General features: G+C 55.7%; 1 protein-coding gene across 1 annotated transcript in view; it reads right to left on the bottom strand.

Annotated features, from left to right (window-relative positions):
- Positions 1 to 574: 574 nt before the first annotated feature.
- The window catches only part of CDH15 (cadherin 15), a 28,639-nt gene continuing 15,403 nt past the window's right edge, over positions 575 to 13,810 (bottom strand). Inside the window, exons 5-14 of the mRNA XM_060253570.1 lie at positions 12,089 to 12,249; positions 10,012 to 10,140; positions 9,144 to 9,329; positions 8,120 to 8,373; positions 7,099 to 7,238; positions 4,650 to 4,877; positions 3,055 to 3,294; positions 2,124 to 2,263; positions 1,789 to 1,956; positions 575 to 801 (exon numbers count right to left, since the gene is read on the bottom strand). Of these exons, the coding sequence (XP_060109553.1) occupies positions 604 to 801; positions 1,789 to 1,956; positions 2,124 to 2,263; positions 3,055 to 3,294; positions 4,650 to 4,877; positions 7,099 to 7,238; positions 8,120 to 8,373; positions 9,144 to 9,329; positions 10,012 to 10,140; positions 12,089 to 12,249 (1,844 nt within the window). The 3' untranslated portion in view covers positions 575 to 603. The remainder of the gene's footprint in view (positions 802 to 1,788; positions 1,957 to 2,123; positions 2,264 to 3,054; positions 3,295 to 4,649; positions 4,878 to 7,098; positions 7,239 to 8,119; positions 8,374 to 9,143; positions 9,330 to 10,011; positions 10,141 to 12,088; positions 12,250 to 13,810) is intronic.

The raw sequence follows: 13,810 nt of genomic DNA, 5'->3' as shown, positions 1-13,810 counted from the left end.
CTCAGCCCCACCCATCTCACAGGGTGTCTGTTGTGGGGGAGGAAGGGAAAGGAGATGGTAGGCCGCTCTGAGTCTCTGATTCAGAAGGGCGGGATCTAAATCTGCCGTCTTCCGCCTCCCCTTGGCTTCCCTTCTAGTGTCTGGATCTGTCCTTTTTCAGCTGTCCTATCCTATCGTATCCTATCCCCCTGCAGTCGGTCACTTCATGGCCTTGCTCTCTGTTGCCTGGATAAGAGGAGGGTTGCTCCCCTGAGTTCCAGCCCCATTTCTGGGCAGGGGGTGGTGTTGATCCACTGTTCTTGCAGTACACTGACCAGTTTTTTGCCCCCCCGAGAACATCAAGTCTCCCCCCCACCAGGCCCTGGTCTTGGCCCCCAAAGGGGTCTGCTTCAGGTTTGCCAATTGCAGGGGTTGTGGCCTGGAGGGCTCTCTGGGGCTGTGCCGGCAGGGAGGGAGGCTGGTTTCATACCCAGCCAGGGCCCCAGGAGAAAAGGATTTGCTGCAGTCCGTCTGGGGTCGCTGGTGAAGTGTCCTGGGCTTTTCCGTGGCACCCGGGAGGCCCATGTGCTGTCTCTTCCCCCCTCCCACCCCCGTGGCTGCTGCTCATTGGCCGTAAAGCTCCGCCAGGCGCCGGAAGCGTGGCCCCCACTCCTTGAGGTAGTCGTAATCCTGATCGTCGTCCTCTGAGCTGGAGAGGATGGAGCTGAGGGACCCGCCGGCCGAGCTGTCCCCCTCGTAGTCGTAGATGAGGGCCGTGTCATAGGGAGGCACTCCGGGGTCTGCATCTGCGGCTTCCAGACCCTGCAAGGCAGGAGATTTGGGGGGGACGACACTGAAGGCGGGCCCTGGTCAAACACCCCCCATAGAGTGTTCCCATACTTATTCAGGGTGTTTGGCCGCTGTTCCCCCTTGTGTCTGTGGCATCCAGGGACACGTGTATAACTTTTCCCCCCAAGGGGATTGTGGATTATGCCCTGCCACAGAGACTAGGAGTCGTGGGTCACAGTCCTGCAGCTGAACAAGCTCCACTCTCTTTTTCTCTTTTCTCTAGTTCAGGGGTGGCCAAACTGCGGCTTGGGAGCCACGTGTGGCTCTTTCCCACAGATCGTGTGGCTCTGGAAGCCTCCACTGCCCCATTGGCCAGCTGGTTTGGAGAAGGCATTTCTCTCTTTCAATCACTCCTCCAAGCCAAGCCAGCTGGTGGCTTGGAGAAAGCATTTAAAGTTAAAAGTTGCTTTCTTTCCACCTCTCCCTCCCACCCACCTTCCTTGCTGTCTTGTGGCTCTCAAACATCTGGTGTTCATGTTTTGTGGCTCTCGAACATCTGACGTTTATTCGATGTGGCTCTTACGTTAAGTATGCTCTAGTTCATACAGAGGTAAGATTTTAAAAGTATAGATAACGTTAGATGAAATTCCATAACATACCTACACAGTTGTGTGTTGTGTGTGTTTTGTTGCTGGGGGGTGGGGGTGGGACAGTGTTCATTCCACTTAAACCTGATCCCGTTTCTTTTTAAAGACTCCAGTGAACGGTGATTTGGAAAGGGAGTTCTCTCTACTTAGCCTTCTGTATCTCTCCTGTTCCCGCTGGAGAAGGAAAACCAGTTGGACTGGACAGTCACTCTCTCCCGAGCGAGCAGAACTAACTACCTGGCAGCTCTGTCCAGAGGCCAAAGGGGACTGCGCAATCGATCCACAGAGCCAGGATTGCCACACTTGGAGCAGCTGGAAAGCTGTCTCCCCTCGCTCCCCGCCCTTAGCAGTTCCCCCTTCAGCCCAGGCTTACCTCATTGATGAAGTCCTCTATGTCCGAAGGGCCAGCAGGCGCCCGGCGAGGACAGGGAGGCAGGCTGTAGCTGTAAGGGTGGTCCTTCCGGAGGGGAGGCTTGGCCCAGGGGGAGGGAGCGGAGAAGAGCAGATCTGGGTTGCGCAACTGGCTGATGTCATAGGCGTCCTGCAAAAAGAAGGGACCTTCCAGCGGCAGACCAGACCTCCTGGGGGTGCCTTGGGGGTGGGCCTGAGCCGGAAGGGGCCTGTGGGGGGGGGCAGGCACCCTCAGGGGTGGCTCGCTTGGGATGGTGCTCCAGCCAGGCCCCTGCCCTTGCCCCCTCCCTGCCTCACCTGGTCCTCTTCACCTCCTCCCTGCTCGTTGTAGTTGAGGACGTTGTCCCGGAAGTCGTCCTGGGAGGAGCCCCCCAGCAGGCTCTTGCGGAAGGCCCAGCGGCGGGAGTGCTCCAAGCCGGCCACCAGCAACGCCAGCACTGCCAGCAGAACACAGGGACACCTGAAGCGAAGCTGCCTTCTACTGCATCAGACCCCCTCGGTCCATCTCTCCAGGGTCTCAAGCTAAAGCCTTTCACGCCTATTTGCCTGGACCCTTTTGAGTTGGAGATGCCGGGGATTGAACCTGGGACCTTCTGCTTACCAAACAGATGCTCTACCACTGAGCCACCAGCCCTCCCCTAATAACAGAACCTATGAAGCTGCCTTCTACTGAATCAGACCCCCCCTCCGTCGGTCCATCAAAGTCAGTCTTGTCTACTCAGACTGGCAGGGGCTCTCCAGGGTCTCAAGCTGAGGTTTTTCATGCCTATTTGCCTGGACCCTTTTTAGTTGGAGATGCCGGGGATTGAACCTGGGACCTCCTGCTTACCAAAATCCAATTCCAAAAACCTATAATTGGCGTAATACCTTCTGCTTCCCAAGCAGATACTCTACCGCTGAGCCACATCCCTCCCCAGGGGAAGGTGTGAAAGGCGTGGCCGAGCTCCTGCCTTCCCTGCTATCCCCCACTGCCCCCCCCAGCTGGCTTTTTGGAGCCAGGAGAGGGTGGTGTTTGGGGAGGGGAGGGGCCTCAGTACGGTCCAATGCCCGAGACTAGAGTCCGCCCTTCCGAGCAGCCATTTTCCCCAGGAAAGCTGATCTCTGCCAGCTGTAAAAGCGGGCTCTCCGGCCCCAGGCAGGGCGGGCTCAGCGCCGACTCCGCCCACCTGGTATGGATCAGCCTCGAATCCAGCTCAGCCGGGGCAGCCTCCCCCCAACACACACTTACACAGGAGTAGGGCAGCACTGCCCAAGATGATCATCAGGGCCCCGAAGCTGAGGCCGGCCACGGTGCCCACCACCGCAGCAGCACGGGCCTGGCAGGAGCCCGCATCGTTGCAGGCGCAGACGGAGACGTTCAGCAGCTGCTCTTGCTCCCGTGGGGGCTGCCCCGAGTCCCGGACGAGGAGGGGCAAGACGTGGAGCCCTTCGGCCACTTCTCCCTGGGGCTGCAGCAGAGCGTGGGTGGCTGTGGGGGATGCGGAAGGGGGGTCAGGGAGATGAGGGGCACAGTGCCAGCTGCTGCCTCGAGAGGCTGCCCCAGGCATCTGGAGAGGGCCAGTCTAGGACACCCCAATGCCAATTCTGGCCCCTGCTTTGCTTTGCTGGTCCCTGAGGAATTGCCCCCTCCCTTGGCCCAGATTCTCTGCTTTGACTGTTCCTCAAGCCCCCCTTTGCTGCATCCCACACCAGGGATAAAATCTGGAGCAGAGGTCCATCAGTGGCTATTAGCCACAGCGTATTGTTGGAACTCTGTGTCTGGGGCAGTGATGCTTTGTACTCTTGGTGCTTGGGAGGGGGCACAGTGGGAAGGCTTCTAACCCCACTGATGGATCTCCTGATGGCGCCTGGGTTTTTTGGCTGCTGTGTGACACAGAGTGTTGGACTGGAGAGGCCATTGGCCTGATCCAACATGGCTTCCATTGCGTTCTTATGTCTGGGGCAGTGATGCTCTGTATTCTTGGTGCTTGTGGGGAGCAACAGTGGGAGGGCTTCTAGTGTCCTGGCCCCACTGGTGGACCTCCTGATGGCACCTGGGTTTTGGCCACTGTGTGACACAGGATGTTGGACTGGAGGAGCCATTGGCCTGATCCAACATGGCTTCTCTTATGTTCTTATGTCTGGGGCAAGTGATGCTCTGTATTCTTGGTGCTTAGGGGGGTCACAGTGGGAGGGCTTCTAGTGCCCTGGCCCCACTGATGGACCTCCTGATGGTACCTGGGGTTTTTGGCCACTGTGTGACACAGTGTTGAACTGGATGGGCCATTGGCCTGATCCAAAAGGGTTTCTTTTCTGTTCTTATGTCTGGGGCAAGTGATGCTCTGTATTCTTGGTGCTTGTGGGGGGACAGTGGGAGGGCTCCTAGTGTCCTGGCCCCACTGATGAACCTCTTGATGGCACCTGGGTTTTTTGGCCACTATGTGACATGGTGTGTGGGAATGGATGGGCCATTGGCCTGATCCAACATGGCTTCTCTTATGTTCTTATGTCTGGGGCAGTGATGCTCTGTATTCTTGGTGTTTGTGGGGGGGATAGTGGGAGGGCGTCTAGTGTCCTGGCCCCACTGCTGGACCTCCTGATGGCACCTGTTGTTGTTTTTTTGGCCACTGTGTGACACAGAGTGTGGGAATGGATGGGCCATTGGCCTGATCCAACATGGCTTCTCTTACATTCTTATGACCTTCTCCCCTTACCCTGGGGTGTTAGCTGACTGGGGTGGGCTCTAGCCCATCCACTGTTCCACCTTAGGTGTGAGATAAGCCCCCCACCCCCCAGCCAATGGGGGGCCCCGCAGGAAGCCTGTCTGCCTCTGCCTGAACTGACCGTTGGAGTGGGTGAGGCTCCAGTTGTGGGCCAGAGGGGTACCGCTGGTGCCAAAACGGAAGCGGAAGGGCTCAGCATGAGGAGCCAGGTCCTGGTCGGTGGCGCTCAGCACCAGGCTGCCCCCCTGCTGGCACAGCTCTCCGGACCCTGGGAGCAGGAGCGGAGCGTGGTCGTTCACTTCCACCACTTCAATGGAGAGGGTCCCTGTGGCCGTGAGGGGGGGGCTTCCTAAAAGGGAGGGAGAAAAGGTTGGACTCACTCCTTTGCGAGAAGAGCAACAGCTGTGGCTCACATACTGCCAAAGGCCACAGGTATTTGGAGGGTTAATTCACTTACAAAGGGCTGTTGCCTAGGAAACAGGGTTTTTTTGTATAAAAAGCCCAGCAGGAACTTATTTGCATATTAGGCCATGCCCCATGATATCACCATTGTTTCACACCGGGCCTTTTCTGTCAGAAAAGTCCAGCAGGAACTCATTTGAATATTAGGCCACACCCCCTGATGCCAAGCCAGTCGGAACTGTGTTCCTGCTTAAAAAAACCCTGCTACCGGAACCAGGGCCTAGGAGCTTCTTCCTCTAGTTTCTGCTTGGCCTTCCCCCTTTTGCTGCTCCCTGGATCTGCCGCAGACAGGAGAGAGGTCTGCCCTGACCTCTGAAGTGGAAAAGGCTTTCCTTTCGAAAGAGTCTTCAGCCTGGACCCACGTCCCCTCTAAGCTGCAGAGTCTTGTGAGCAAAAGTTCTACTTTGTGAGCTGCTGGCATTAAAGCTGTGAGCTCCTGCATAAATTAGCGTGCTCTGGGGCCATCCTTCCTGAGCTAAGACAAAAAGGTGTGAGCTGGAGGCTAAAAATCTGTGAGGTAGCTCACACAAACTCAGCTAAGAGGGAGCAGTGGCCTGGACGCACTCTGACTTGCAAGCCTGTAGCATTTGTCTGCCGTCACATAGGTGGGATGGAACTCCCAAAGGGCCAGGATAGCTTCGCCTATCGGTTGCTAGAGTCAAATACGGAGCAGCTGTCTCTCGGATGGCAGGCAGCTGCTAGAGACTGTGCCCAGTTGCCTTTCAAAAGTCACTCGGCGGTGGCCATTTGTGCTTGCAGGTGGGAGAAGAGGACACCTCTAGAGGGAGTCTTTCCAGGCCCATCCATCTTCTGCAGCCTCAACCTGCTTTGCAACAAGACAGCTCAGCGGCAGGGGCTGGGCCTAAGGAGCAGTGTTTGCAGTGGCCAAGCCTCCTTCCTCCTTGGCTCTCCCACCCTCCCCTACAGACAGCAGGGCTCCTTCCCCTCCGGACTGCAAAGCAGAAAACTGTGGCAGGTCCTTCTGTGGCTGCAGTGATCCATGTCCAGGGCTTTTCTTTGAGCGGGAATGTGCAGGAACGCAGTTCTGGCTGGCTTAATCAGGGGGTGTGGCTGAGAAGAGCCTCTCCCCCAAGGAAGCTGCAAGACTCTCAAAACCCACACGCCTTGCTGTGGCTCTCAGCCAGGATTTGAAGAATTGGGAGGCCTTGATTTTTTCATAGTGACCCCAACCTCCATGGCCTTCTCTCCTACCACCGCTGAGGAGGAAAGCTGCCAGCTCGCTGCCATACAGCCTCCCCCCTCCCCACAGTTGCCCCAAGGTGATCCCAATGCACAGATGACCACTCGAAGATCTACAGTTACAGGTAAGCAACCTGTCTTTTCCACCCCTCTTCCAGCAGCTCTGATGGGGAGCCACTCAGAGGTTTAGATACATGCCGCACGGTCTCCTGCCCTTACCTGTAGCATGATCCAGCTAGGTAAGCCCAGCGGGACAAGGGGGAAGAGAAGTGGAAGGCACCACCAAGTCACTGCCGACTCCTGGGGCTACAAGACCTCCAATTTGGATCTCTTCCCATCGGAGGGCAAGCCAAGGCTGCTCAAGCAGGTCCCTCCCTCGCTCGGGTGGCCAGCGAGACCAGGCCAGAAAACCCCTGCAAGCAAACATCACCTCTCCACTGATCCCCAGCCCCAGACTGCAGCCGGGACCTCCACTTGTGTGCACCAGCCTACCCTACCCTGCCCTGTCTGACAGAGAAAGCCTGCAATGGAGCCATCCACAGAACGGCCTCTTCTTGCAGGTGCCCTCTAGCCCAACGTCAGCCCAACGTGAAGCTTAAGTTTCAGTCCTGGGCTCGGAAAGTGCCCTGTTGTTTCTGCTTGCTGAGGGGTCAGAGATTTCTTCCAGCCCCTACGCAAGCAGAAGCAATGGTGATGACGGCAGAATGGAGAAGGATGCAGCCAAAGCACTGGAGGCTGGTTAGGGGCCCCAAGTCGGGGGGCTGTTCCTCCACAGGCCCCCTCGTAGCTACGGGCCTGGGCTCTCGTCTGTGTTTTCATGCCCTCCAGATTGGCAGCCGTCCACTGCGTGTTTCCTAGCCAGAGCTGTTCCACCCTCTCTTCCTCTCCCATCGGTGCAGCCTTCTTACCATTGTCACAAGCCAGGATCTGGATGCTGAACCACCCGTCTGGGAACGTGGCCCGTGGAGGCACCGTGTGGCGTGTGTGCACCAGGCCAGACCCCGGGTCGACTTGCAGCCAGCTCTCCAGGCTGAAGGTCTGAGAGTACCTGGGGGGGAGACAGGCAAGAGAGAGATGTGAGCCCGGGGCAGGGGGAGGGGCGCATTCACTGTCCCCTGGATGAAGCACCTCAAGGCCGCCCTAATCCCAGCTGCAGAGGGCGGGGGGCGGGGGGGGGGCACCGAGCACTCAGAGACATAAATACATGGAACAGAATCAGCCAGCCCCGGAGCATCACCGCACACTGGCCCCAGGGTTCTTTTCACTCCCTTCTAGGGATCATGCTCTCTCCCTCTATGCTGTAGAGTCTTGTGACCAAGAAGAAGAAGAATGTAGATTTATACCCCGCCCTTCTCTCTGAATCAGAGTCTCAGAGCAGTTCACAATCTCCTTTATCTTCTTCCCCCACAACAGACTCCCTGTGAGGTGGGTGGGGCTGAGAGAGCTCTCCCAGAAGCTGCATTTTCAAGGACAGCTGTGCAAGAGTTCTGGCTGACCCAAGGCCATTTCAGGAGCTGTAAGTGGAGGAGTGGGGAATCAGACCCGGTTCTGCCAGATAAGGGTCTGCGCACTTCACCACTGCACCAAACTGGCTCTCTACTTTGTGCTATTAACATTAAAGTAGTGCATAAATGAGTTTGCTCTGGGGCCATTCTTTCTGAGCTAAGACAAAAAGGTGTGAGCCAGAGGCTAAAAAGCTGTGAGCTAGCTCACGCTAACTCTGCTCAGAGGTAACATTGCTCCCCCCTCCAACCTGCAATGCATTCTGGGATTGATCAAGGGCTGGCGGCTTCTGAAAGCTCCTGTGTCCGGCCTTTTCCCTTTTGTAGGAGCTCAGAGATTCACAACACTGATTTCTTTTTTGAGGCAAGGGCTGCAAGGACTGCGGTGACCTTCGGATCTTCCTGAGCCCCTCCAGGTTGGACTGACCTGAGCTCTTGCACTTGGTGGGCGTCCGGATCGCTTGCGCGGAAGACGGTGATCTCAGTGCCAGGGGGTGCCCCTTCATCCACTCTCCCCCTCCAGGGATTCTCCCGGAAGAAGGGGGCTTCGTTGGCATCCAGCACCTGCACCCGCACAGTAGCCAGAGCCCGGGCAGCCTTGGGGGATGAGAGCTCCAGTGGACTTTGGTTCTGGACGGAGACCAGCAGCTCGAAATGATCCTGTTGTTCGTAGTCCAGGGCCTGGGGGGGGGGCAAGCAGAGAGAGGGAGAGGCAGAGGCAGGAGGACTCGGGCATCTCTTGCTCCTTCAGCATTTACCCCTTTCAGGGTTATGGCTGGGCAGGAGGAGTTGAGTGCCCAAAAGAGATGAGCCAGCCAGAAGCCCTTCCTTCTAACTTCAGGGAGAGGAGGACGAACAGGGCTTTTTTGTAGCACGAACTCCTTGGCATATTAGGCCACACCTCCTTGATGCAGCCAATCCTCCTGGAGCTTACAGTAGGCTCTGTAAGAAGAGCCCTGTAAGCTCTTGGAGGATTGGCTACATTGGGGTGTGTGTGTGGCCTAATAGACAAAGGAGTTCCTGCTACAAAAAAGCCCTGGGGACTGTTGTTCCTATATTATAGGAACAAAAGAGGGGAGGGGCTGTGACTCAGAGCTCACCTGCTTGGCATGCAGAAGGCTCCAGGGTCATTCCCCGGCAGCTCCAACTAAAGGTGGGCCAGGCAGGAGGGGGATGGGAAAGACCGTTCTCTGCCCAAGACCCTGGAGACTACAGGGCCGGTTCTAGCGGCGGCGCACCCTAGGCCAAATGGCGTACTCCCATGCACCAGCCGTGTGTGTGCGTGTGGACGTGTGATTCAGGGGAAGGCAGCTTCAGGTGTGTTCAAGAGAATCCGAGTTCCCCTAATGAGAAGCAGAATGTACCCTGCACATACTCAGACACCCATTCCTTCTGCCGTATTCCGCGTTTGCGCCTGACAGCAGAGACAGGGGCTATGGGGGAGTCCTCACCTTCACGAGGGAGACGATGCCGTCGTTGGTGAGGGGGTCCGTCTGGATGGCAAAAGCCCCCTCGGGGTCTCCTTCCAGGACGGTGAACTTGGCCAGCCAGTGGGGGGAGCCGGGGAGATCCTTGTCCTGCACCATCAGCTGCCCAATGGCCACGCCCTCTCTGTTCTCCGGGGCCGTCAGCAGGAACTGCAAGAGATGGGAAGGGTGGGTGGGCTGGGAGCACTGTTGAGAAGGGCAGGCGGGAGTCTCAGGTGCTCTGGGGGGGACCTTGTTTTGGTCTGGAATGTGCCCTGGCCAGGTCTCACCTGGCATGGAAGCTGCAGATTGTCTGCTGCCCTTTCCACCAGCAGGCTTGGGATGCCACCACATCCAAACATGTAACGGTTGAACCAGCTCTAGGGCTGCCACGTTGGGCCGGCAGGGGGAACCTCTCCCTCCATCACCGGCACGATGAAATCACCCAGAAGTGATGTCACAGCGCCGGCAACACTTTGCGGTGGCCATTCTAGGCGTTTCTGTGGGAACTCTATGGTTCCCCCCCCCCGGACGCTCTAGCCATCTGAGAGGGGAAACTCTATGGTACATAGAGTTTTCCTGGAAATGCCTAGAGCGGCCACGTGTCATTGCATTGCGCGTGTGGAAAGTCCCCCGCTGGAGAACACAGGAGACTTGGCAATCCTAACCAGATCGCTGCTGGGTCTGTCAGGCAGGGGTGGGCGTGAGCCTTCAGCGCTGCTGCTCTCCTGTTCCTCTTATGATAGTGACCCCTCCTGCCATGACCCTCAACCCCCCCCCCCAATAACTGAGACTGCAGAGCAAGTCTCCCCCCCCCACCGGAACTGCTGGGCCAAGAGGGCCAGCTCCCTACCTCCTTTGCAGAGAACTCTGGCGGGTTGTCATTGATATCGTCCACGTAGATCACTGCGCTGGCCGTGGTGGTGAGCCCCTCTCCAGACATGTCGGCCGCTTGGAGGGTCAGGTTGTAGACTCCAACAAGCTGCACAGATAATGCCAGAGAGCAGTCAGGGGGGAGCTGAGCCTCCACCCCCCCTTATGCACCCCGTCCAATGAGCCAAAGCTGGTTTCTCTGCCCCCCAACCATGACAAACGAAGTTAAGGCACAAATCGGGGACAAATAATACTTGACCCTGGAGTTCCACAACTGAAACATCAAACCCAGATTGGGCTCTGAATAGCAGCCAGGGGAGAGGGGCAGGGGGGAGATTGCGGTGCTGGTTTAACTCTTTCCCCACCCATACCATTTCCCAGATTGCAATTGCCACCACCCCTCATAGGAAAGCACCAGCTGGGAACAAAGGCTAGTTTGTATGGTGCACTTTTCTTTTTCTTGTAGAGTCACTTCTAGCCTGAGAAACGGAGGGTGGCCGCGGGAAATGTTAACCCCTCCAATCCAGTCTCCCCGAGGGGGAGTACTTCTAAAGGCCTAATTCTCTTTGTAGCCCTCTTTCTTCACTGTGGTATGTCATGCCTTAGACGAGTTTTCCTTTGCATTGTTTTTCCCGTTCTGTCCTCCTAGTTGGGTGCTTCTCACTGGCTTGGAAAACCCCTTTTGCTGAGATGGCCAGAAATCAGTCAGGACTTTGTAGCACCTGATTCCAGATCATCCCGGTCCTATCATGTGACTTACTGGAGATCTCGGCTGTCTGCTGGAATTGCTGCCTAGACTTTGCAGTCTGCTTTCCGTCTCAGAGAGAAAGGTGAGCCCAACAAGAATTGCAGGGCTTCTGTGGCCTGGTGATTTCCCTCCCAAAGTCTCCATCTCATTAAGAAAAATATGCTATTAGCCCTGACCCGGCTAGCCCAGACAAGCCTCATCTCATCTCGGAAGTGAAGCAGGGCTGACCCAGGCAGGTCTCCGGATGGGAGACCTCTAAGGAATACCAGAGCCAGGAGGCAGGGGCAGGCAGTAACTGTTGTTAGCCACCCTGAGCCCATCAGGAGAGGGTGGGATATCAACATAATAAAAGAAATAAAATAAAATAGCCAGCCACCTCTCTGAAATGTCCAAGGCCGGCTAGGGGTCACCAGACGTCAGGCATGACTTCCAAGCACACATCCACGCACATGCCAAAAAAACTAAAAATCATTTTAAAAATTAAAATTAAAAAGAAAAAGGTGCTATTAGAAGAACCTCAATCAGACAAGTTTGCACCAATTAGAACTTGCCCCATGGCGCAGAGTGGTAGAGCTGCAGTATTGCAGTCAGTGCCCTCTGCACACGACCTGAGTTCGATCCTAGCAGAAGCTGGTTCAGGTAGCCGGCTCGAGGTTGACTCAGCCTTCCATCCTTCTGAGGTCGGTCAAAGGAGTCCCCAGCTTGCTGGGGGGAAAGTGTAGATGACTGGGGAAGGCAATGGCAAACCACCCCGTCAAAAGTCTGCAGTGAAAACGTTGTGAAAGCAACGTCACCCCAGAGGCGAAAACGACTGGTGCTTGCACAGGGGACTACCTTTACCTTTTTTTTACCTTGCACCAATTAGACATCTTTGCACCGATTCAAATTAGCCATATCCTCCCTCTGCCAGACCTACTTTGAAGGAGAAGATATTGGATTTATATCCTGCCCTTCTCTCTGAATCAGAGACTCAGAGCAGCTCACAATCTCCTTTATCTTCCTCCCCCACAACAGACACCCTGTGAGGTGCATGGGGCTGAGAAGGCTCTCCCAGAAGCTGCCCTTTCAAGGACAACTCCTGCGAGAGCTCTGGCTGACCCAAGGCCATTCCAGCAGCTGCAAGTGGAGGAGGGGGGAATCAAACCTGGTTCTTCCAGATAAGAGTCCGCACACTTCACCACTACACCAAACAGGCCCTGCACCCAGCTGGCAGCCATTGCCCTGACTGTGGTGGTCCTTCCCAGAGTCTCCCCCTGTGTGGTGCCCCAAGGCCCGCAGCCCCCTCCAGCCCAAGGACAGAGGTGGGCACCTCTCGGTCAAGCTGGACTTGAGCCGTGTGGATCTCCCCCGAGAGCTCATCCATTTCAAAGACGCCACTCAGGGCAGGCTCCAGGATGGAGTATCTCAGCGCTGCGTTGTCAGTCTCTGGGTCATCTGCGTCCGTCGCTTCAGCCTTCATCACGAAGGTCCCTGAGAAGCCAGAAGGTCTGGGTGAGAATTCAGGGCTTCTGGGGAGTTCAATGACCTCGCAGACAGCCATGGACAGCTAATAGCGGGAATCAGAGGTGCTTTGGGTTGGCATTAACAGCAAAGGTATCAGTTCCCCATGAGAAAGGGGCTGGGCTGAAGGCCTTTCTAAAAGCCCTGTCCTCTGAAATTTGGCTAAAGCATTTCTCATGTGCAGCTACTGAACTCCCCATCAGATGCCATAAAGGGGTTACGAATACGGGGGGAGGGGGAGCCGTAAACAAAAGAAACAGAAATTCATGTAATACCTTTTTGTGGAGGCCAACACACAATGCTTTTTTAAAAGCAGGAACGCACAGGAACGCAGTTCCGGCTGGCTTGGTTTCAGGGGGTGTGGTCTAATATGCAAATGAGTTCCTGCTGGGCTTTTTCTACAGAAAAAGGCCCTGCTGGCACAAATGATACTAAAGCATTGGGCAAGCTTTTGAGTCCTTCAGCACCCCTCATCAGGCAGATGTTACAAAAATTTTTAAAAAGCAGAGGAGGGCAAAAAGTATATTCCAGTTCCTTCTCCAAAGGGCCTCTCAGGCTCCTGTTTTATTCCATGTGAGAGATGCTGGCAGGTTCACAAAGGCACCCCTGACTCTCAAAGGCTTACACCCCAAAAGAACCTTGTTGGTCTTTACAGGACTCGAATCAACTGAACTCAAACACAGCTTATCTCTGGTTTGGTGGCTGGCCTACCTTATAGGGATTTTGCCTTCCTGATTCCGATAACGCATGCCAAGTGTTTTCAGAAAGTCCTTCCGCCAGTATGAAGGCTGCCAGCCTTTGCCCTCTGACTTGGGGGAAGGGGACCCCAGATTCAGGGTTTATGAACATATGAAGCTGCCTTCTACTGAATCAGACCCCCCTCGGTCCATCCAAATCAGTCTTGTCTACTCAGACTGGCAGCGGCTCTCCAGGGTCTCAAGCGGAGGTTTTTCACGCCTACTTGCCTGGACCCTTTTGAGTTGGAGATGCCGGGGATTGAACCTGGGGCCTTCTGCTTACCAAGCAGATGCTCTGCCACTGAGCCACCATCCCTCCCCTAATAACAGAACATATGAAGCTGCCTTCTACTGAATCAGACCCCCCTCCGTCCATCAAAGTCAGTCTTGTCTACTCAGACTGGCAGCAGCTCTCCAAGGTCTCAAGCTGAGGTTTTTCACGCCTACTTGCCTGGACCCTTTTTAGTTGGAGATTCTGGGGATTGAACCTGGGACCTTCTGCATGCCAAGCAGATGCTCTACCACTGAGCCACCATCCCTCCCCAAATATGAACATATGAAGCTGCCCTCTACTGAATCAGACCCCCCTTGGTCCATCAAAGTCAGTATTGTCTACTCAGACTGGCAGCGGCTCTCCAGGGTCTCAAGCTGAGGTTTTTCACGCCTACTTGCCTGGACCCTTTTTAGTTGGAGATGCCAGGGATTGAACCTGGGACCTTCTGCATGCCAAGCAGATGCTCTACCACTGAGCCACCGTCCCTCCCTTAACTCATTTTGCCTCTGACCTCACAGCC

This window comes from Heteronotia binoei, chromosome 14 (genome assembly GCF_032191835.1).
Source record: "Heteronotia binoei isolate CCM8104 ecotype False Entrance Well chromosome 14, APGP_CSIRO_Hbin_v1, whole genome shotgun sequence".
NCBI classification, from domain to species: domain Eukaryota; kingdom Metazoa; phylum Chordata; class Lepidosauria; order Squamata; family Gekkonidae; genus Heteronotia; species Heteronotia binoei.
This window is presented reverse-complemented; position numbering and strand designations above follow the sequence as displayed.